The sequence below is a fragment of the Monocercomonoides exilis genome (assembly GCF_001643675.1).
Source record: "Monocercomonoides exilis strain PA203 chromosome Unknown scaffold9-1957334, whole genome shotgun sequence".
NCBI lineage: Eukaryota > Preaxostyla > Oxymonadida > Polymastigidae > Monocercomonoides > Monocercomonoides exilis.
The window spans coordinates 590579-598646 of NW_027150554.1; the positions used below are offsets into that span (position 1 = coordinate 590579).

The 8068-nt window shown below is 35.2% G+C and overlaps 1 protein-coding gene across 1 annotated transcript; it reads right to left on the bottom strand.

Moving 5' to 3' along the window:
* Nucleotides 1-128: 128 nt before the first annotated feature.
* Nucleotides 129-4756, bottom strand: MONOS_13200 (uncharacterized protein; the record flags this gene model as incomplete). The annotated part of the gene is made up of 2 exons (XM_067865884.1): nt 129-4285; nt 4552-4756. 2 exons carry the CDS (start codon nt 4754-4756, stop codon nt 129-131), a joined length of 4362 nt encoding a protein of 1453 aa, XP_067732352.1.
* Nucleotides 4757-8068: the final 3312 nt, after the last annotated feature.

Below are 8068 nucleotides of genomic sequence, written 5' to 3' on the forward strand. Positions count from 1 at the left end.
GATCCCTTGAATTTAATTCCAATGTTGCCTCCATTTTCATTCACAGAAACATCTTCCAGTTGGGGAATGAAGAAAGGCGATGAACTTTCTCCTGCTATCCCTCTCAAATCACATCCATCATTCAAGATTCAAAGAGAAGAATTGGGCATCAGTCCATCTCCTCCCTTCAAGCTCGAAATGGTCAGTGACGCAGAATCTGAACAAATGATGTTTCTACAAAGAGAAGTGTATTTTTCAATGAATGGCTCATTATTGATGAATTCTTTTTTCTCAATTGTCATATTACCAGAAGATATGGATAATCCGCCTAATGAAGAATTCGAAATAATCACATCCTTCATCACTAACGAAGAATTTGATGAATGAATAAGAGACCCATTCCATTGACAGATATCTGTTATTGTATTCATATCCTCAGTTTCACTTTCTTTTGCAAGCATTCCAAAAAATCGACAAGAATCCATTGAAACATCCTTCATATCATGCACCTCAACAACACTTCCTTTGTCAGACAGAGAATTGCAATTTGTGCAAGAACAGTTTGAAAACTCGAAATGAGCAGAGGTTGATGAAGCTGAGAGAACAGAAGCGCCTTCTGAATTCCTTGAACAGTTGTTGAATGAGGAGATTCCAATTGAAACTATTCCTGAAGTGGATCCATGAATCGCAATGATGCAACCTTCAGACAGATTCACTCCATCCGCAGATACTCCATTCAATGCAATTCTTCCACAATTGCCAATCTCAAACACGTTTGTTGCCGATTCAATTTGTTTCAGTCTCACATTCATCAATGAAATCTCATCTCCACAAAACAGAAACAATGATTTCTTGAATGAAAGCATTGATACTGAGCAGTTATCAACATGAAGAATTCCATTTTCGATGTTCAACAATGTTGAATTGAGAACAACAGCTTCAATGTTTTCTGATTCTCCAATCGAAGAAAAACCAACAAATGAAAGAGAGAGCTGACCATTCATTCCATGAATGATAGAATTGCCTGAATACAAAAATGACTGAACAAAATTGAATTTCAATCTCTCAATCCGAACATTCTCTGAGGTTGCAATGAGATTTCCCTCGTTTGTTATTGCTGAGTTCAGATACACCAAAGCGGCTGAATGAGATTGAAGTGAGCGGATGATCACATCCTTTGCTTCACATTTCCCAACAATAATTGTTTGCCCCAAGATCAACAGCTGAGAGTACAGAGATGGAATAATGTGCATCACTCCCTCACTCAATGAGTGACATGGAATACTTGACTCTCCACATTGCTTGCTATCTGTGTGGTTACCTGTTGCTGAAGACACAAATATCGTCTCGCTCTGGTATTTCACAACCCTCAGGAGAAGATCTTCTTCCCCCACAAAAGAGTCTGTTTCACATCCCCACATCGCCAGATCCTTCACAAATGGCAATCTGAAATCCAGCAAGAATTGCCCATCAACAATCTGTGTTTCAATTGAGTGGCATCGAACATACACATCTCTCCCTCTGAACGCAGAGTAGTCCCTGAATGTGATATTCGACAACACAAAGTTCAGAGGCTGCTCAGCTGTCGAGGTGCACTCCAGAAACAGCCACCCGCCTCTTCCTGTGCTCGAGCAGAAGCACTCAGATATCGTGCAAAATGAGCAATCAAAGTTTCCTCCCTCATTCAACAGGGCAAACATTGCCCCTCCTTTTCCACACTTCAACCCTCCACACTTCTTCATCGTTGTGTTTCTTATAACCATTTTCAAAGGATCATCATTGTTATTTCGAATGATGGGAATATCACTTGTTATGTTTTGAGTGACTTCTTCGAATGAACTCCACTCAATAATTATATCTTGTTCAGCTTCGTTTTTCTCTCTTCTTGAACTCTTTAATATCCTCAATCCGCTTGCTCCATCCAGCTCAACATTCTTCATTGTCAAGTTCTTAATGTTCAAAATCGTTGAAGATAACACAGAAATAACATCCTGTGAAAAGCAGAGTGACTGCAATGTTACAAATCCCAATTGAACTGTCCCTTCATCTGCTTTGATCAATCCAAAATCAGTAATTTCTTCTTCTCCACTCTCTTCATTTTTTGTGAATGAACAGTCTTTCAGATTCAGCAATCCCTCGCTTGAGCCAACATGCATCAAATAATAGACTCCACTCATGAATGAAGAAGGAATCACAAAGTTAATTAATTCCAATTTTGTAATTCCAGAAATCATCATTGCTGCTTCTGCTCCTTCAAGCGAAAACTGACATTCCAAAGAGCAAGTTTCACCGTCATTCGATTTTATTGATATATCACTGAGATTTACACTTTTCTGAAGAATTCCTTTTCCAATGATGTTAATGATCCTTTCATTTCCTTCAGGCAATCGATCCAAACAATAATCAATTGAAAGACAAGGATAATCTGAGAATCCACACGCACCCATGTCTCTTCCTGCACCCCCAATAAATATCTCTGACCCAATCGCTCGCCAGAAATTGACCAGTGGAATGGCATTCGTTGAATCATTTCCATCAAAACCTCTCATAGAATCCAAGGAAAAATTGGACAGATGCTCAGATACAAATGGAAGAGAGGCGTTTGTGATGCTCTTCGTCAAGTTCAATGCTTCCACAAAAAGATCATTTCCATATTTTGCAACATTTGGCTTGTCTGCCTCAAAAATAGGAGATGAGATCACAAACGAAGAATCATCATCAATTAACTTCAATGCCATCCCTCCACCAAAGCCAATCTTCCTTTCTTCTGTTGGTGCTGTGCATTCTGTGAATGTGCACGAAATAATATTTATTTGAATATTCCCTTTCAACTGAGCATCGATGGCTCCTCCTCTGCTTTCATCAGTCTGCACAGAACATCCGTCAAATAAACATTCTTCAATATTTATTTGTGTGTTTGTATTTTCGTTGTTACCATTATCGATGCTCACACATCCTCCACTTCCAGATGTTCTTTCGATTTCTGTGAAATTGCAGTTCGTCATGTTCAACCATTTGGTGCTCATTAACTCAGCCTTAATTCCACTTCCAGACAACGAGATCAATGGATAATTGCTCAAGGTGATTGAAGAAGCCAAAAACGAATCAATAGATAATGATCCAGACTCAAAAGATAAGAATAGAAATTCCATTTCTGATGAACGCATCTGAAGAGAAAGAGAGCAATGAGACAAAGTCAGTTGTGAAGAAGAAGAAATAAAAGTGGAGTGTGATGAGAGAGAAGAAGGAAGAGAGAAGATTAGTTTTGATAATTCTGTTTCAACACTTGCTGTTATCGATGTTGAATTGGATGTTTCACTTGAATCGGAGACTGTCCAACCACTTTGATCATCATTTCCTCTGATTTCATGCTTCTGATCAGCAAAGGCTAATTCATCACTCATCAAAATCATTCCATTCACAACAACTTTCTTTTCACCTGTAAAACGTGTGAGGGAGTGCTTCAAGGTCAAACATGGGAATTGAACAATTCTACAACGAGAATGATATGATGCCTCAGTGTTACTCACTTGTATTTCTTCTGGGGTGGGAAGAAGATAGATGCACAGAGGAATGGCTGCACTCGTATTTCCATTGTCGTATCCTCGGACTTTGTCAGCAGAATCTGATGATGTCGTAACGCATGTGATTTTTTGTGACTTTGTTGTTTTTTCCAGATTTGGGGAAATAACAAAAATGTCTCTTCCCCACTTGGCTGTGTTTGTTCCAAAAGAAGAGGATATAAGGAAATTGGGATTTTCATTCAATAATTGAAGAAGGATTCCTCCCCCAAGACCATCTGTTGCTGAACAATAGCATTTATCGAAAGATCCACCTTTCACTTTCACTTCATTTGCTTCTCCAACACGTAGCATCATCGATCCCCCATCAGTTGATGTTCTGCTTATACATCCTTCAAAAGTGCTCGAATTCACATCAATGTTGGCCTTGTCATTCGAAAACGACATCACTGCTGCTCCGCTCGTTGTTCTCTCAATTCCATCAAAGGCACACTCGGAAAGTGTCAATGAAATCTCATTTGTCGAAGAAAGCGAAAACAATGAATTTGTGGAAATTGTCTTTGCCCAGTTCACATGTTCCATCTGCAACATCCCATTCTGAATGTTTATCAATTCTGTCGAAAATGTTGTTTCTGTTGATTGTCCGCTCCCAACAGATATGTTCAGATAGCTCATCTTCATCTCTCCTGCTCCTGTAATCTCAAACAGCCTTGACCCACGGTTATTTGCATGTTCCGAGTTGTGCACAAGATCAAAGTCTCTGACAGACAAGATGCCTGTTGAGACTGAAAAAAGAGATAAGCCCAATGCCTCTAGTTCTGTTTGTATCGTTGAGCTTAAATTACTTTGGCCATAAACAGTAAAACTGTCTGTTCCACAATTAAAACTATTTGTTTCGAATATTGTTCCTGTGAGTATTTCGATATCAGTCACATATTCAGGAATAAGTTGGGTAAAACAATGGCTGATTGTGCTTCATGGATGAGATTCGTTTAATCCGCACACACTTGTGTCTTTGGCATTCGGCTGCGTTTGAACTGAAGAGACAAACCTAATTCTTCCAAAATCATTTCGAAGCCATTCACTTTTGTCAACAATTGAAGACGTATATACACTAACTCTCCTTGTCGTTTGCCTTGTTGAATAGCAACTTGGATCAATGTTGTTTGCTGCTGAACTTCGAAGAAAAATATCATGCCCAGCTTCTTCGCACGTGTTATTGTGAAAAAAACAGAAGAAAAGCAAAATTCCATCATTATTTGTGTTAATTAACATCCCGATAGCGCCTCCTCCACACATTGAATAACAATGACAAAAGAGACAATTCGAAATAGCAACTTGATCAGTGCAATTCCAATGTTCAATTGCTCCTCCCCAAGAATTTGAAAAGTTAAGTGCACAACATTTCATAAAAAATGAATTAATAATGCATTTCTTCTGCCTCAGAGTTTTTGTTGGACGCAGATCAATTGCTCCTCCGTCATTTCCTGAAAAACAGTTTTGAAAAGAACAATCATTAACCATTGATTGCACATACACAAACTCTGCCATAATTCCTCCTCCTCCAAAGTCCGAGGCGACTTGTGCTGAGCATTGAGTAAATAATGAATGAAGAACAATGCATTCTGCGATTTTCAAAGCATATATTGCTCCACCTCTTGTCGAAGAAATGCATCTTTCGAAAGAACAATTTTCAACAGTGAGAAAAGCATTTTCATTGTCATGAACAAAAAGGGCCCCTCCTTTTGGTGCTGTGCAATCAATCCATTCACACAACGAAAAAGACTGACAATCTGTTGTGTCCATTCATTGTTTTCTTTCAAGATCATTCATTTCTCTTTTCCCGAAGTTTATTGTTGTGTTTTTGCAGAAGAATTCATGTGAAGAATATGACCCACTTGAAATCCCTCCTTCAAAAACATTCACACATGAACAAATGAGGCAGTTCTCCATCGAACTTCGAAAACATGAATGCTCCATGTAATAATCACTTTTCTTGGAAGATTTCACAGACATGTTCCTGAAGGAACAGTCATTGATCTGTTCGCTGTGGCTCTTTCATGAAACAAGAAAATTGTCTGATGAAGAAATATCCAGATCCGAAAGCATGGAATTTCTCAAATCCAATGTATTCGAATCATCAGATGAAAATACGAGGCTGGAAGGGTTAATATTCTTTTGGGGGATCAAACTCATGTTTGTGAGGCATATTGACCCACTTTGCAAATAAAACGGAGATGATGATTTTTGGTGGGAAATGCAGGAATCCAGCATTACCATCGACTTTTCCGTTATTAGCAAAAATTGTGAGGAAGAACGTTCAATCGCCACATTTTTCAGTTCAGCTGAAGTGTTGAATAATCTCAAAAATGTATTAATTGCTGTTGACCCAACTTGCTGCAATCCTTTGGTTTCGCAAAAGGTGTTCCTCTTTTCTTCATTTTTTAATTCTCTGTTTGTCTGAAAATGTGCATCGTTTGAATTGTCTCCATTCGAATAAACAGGGTTATTATGCAATTGAGAAATAAAGCGAGTATGTTGGCTTTCGAAAAAATATTCTTGTGTGGCATCATGCAACATTAATTTCCCGGCAAGGAGCAAACATGCGAAAAGAAATAGATGCATACTCATCCTGGCTAATCAACTTTTCTGTTCGATAAAATTAAATAATACTTAAGATCGATATAATTAATTTTTTTTAAATTATGTTCATTCGTGAAATATTTAAGGATATGTTCTGAAATATTAGAATATGAAATATTTTGTTTGTGAAGATCAATATGATTGAGCACATTGATAAAGAAAAATGGTTGATAAACATTCATCATTTTTTGAGATCACATGATGATTGTTTATTTTCAAATAAAAATTTGCATTTTTAGCAGATACATTTTGAAAGTGAAGCAAAATGTGAAAAATGTTTATAATTAATTTCGGTGTTGGAATTTTGCGAAAAACGAAAAAAAGGCATTAGCAGATAAATGATGTTGGACTTTAACGAAAGAGATAAATTATATTTTATGAAACACGCAACATAAATATGCAATGTTTTTTTATAAATGATTCCTTTTTAAATTTTCAATTCAAAAATACTTAAAATTCTTTCAATATCTTTTCATCCATTGATCATTTTTTTCAAATCAATCTTTGGAATACGTCATTAACAGAATGCAATTCACATTATGATAAAGCAATTAGTATTTTTTCAAAAAAAAATACTTTTTTTTTCATGAAAAGAACAAATTCTCGATATTGTTTTGTAATTTTCTTTATAAAACATCAAAAATATATTTTTGAATCAAAATCAATAATGATTCAGGTCTTCAAGATTTATCATTTGAAAGTGAATGGTTTTTTGAGATGGAAAAGTTATATAATAATTCATTGGTTAAAAATGACTCCAGAATCAGATAATAAGATATTGTTAGTGTTAATAATGGAGTACACTTTCAATTACCCTTGACAGTTATATTTCTTCACCAAACCCAATTATTTCTTCAATTAACACAAATTTCCAAGACATATATGTCTAATTTTTTATTTGATAAGTTCCTTTCGTTCGATTTTCACATTAAACAAAAAGTTCATATTTTTATCAAATTTCTGTTCCCACTAACGAAACTTTTCTTAAATGAGAATAATGACATTGCAATGATTTAATTTTCAAAATAGCGAAATTTGGTGAGTGGGAACAGAAATTTGATCGAAATATGAAATTTCAGCTTTATTTGATAATTAAACAAAAGGAACTTTTAAAAAAATTTAGCCATATATGGGTTATTCTTGATGAAAAGATGCAAATGTTTAATATCTGGGTTTTGTAATAATCAACCTTATTTGAAAATTTTTAGTTACAATTCTATCACTCTTTATTATTTTGCAAGTCAAAATAATGAGACTCATGTGATTCGAGAATATGTTCATTGCAAAAATATTTGATGGATTTATTTCCAAAAATTATCAAATAAGGTTGAATTTTTCAAAACCCAGATATGAAACATTTGCATCTTTTCGAAAAGAATAACCCATATGGGGGAAAATATGTAACTTCAAACTATTTCATTGAAAAACCATACACTTATTATTTGCTTTTTGTGATCAAAAAATATGAAAAAATGGTGACATTTTTATTGTGTCTTTTGAAATTAAAAAGTCAACGAAAAGTGCATAATTTTTTAATGAATATGCCTGAAGAATAATATTTTGCACCATGAAAATGAATTTTTTCATTGTTTGTTCACAAAAATCTATCGATTGAACTCTCCGATTTATTTCCTATATGATAAACATTTTATCGTTTGTTAGCTATTATTTTGAGTGGAGGTTCAATTATTCATCACTAAAACAAATGGGACAAAATTCAATCTTTTATGAAAAAGACAACGATCAGTTGAAAACTTTTTCCACTTTCATATCACAACAAGTCAAACATTCTTGTTTAAAAATGATTAGGAAAAAAAATGAAAAATTTATTCGGAAACTCTGAATAGAACAAAAATCATAAAGCAAAAAATATCATCCAAAATTTTGAATGAATTTTTTATTTCAATCACTTTCTTGCATTCTAC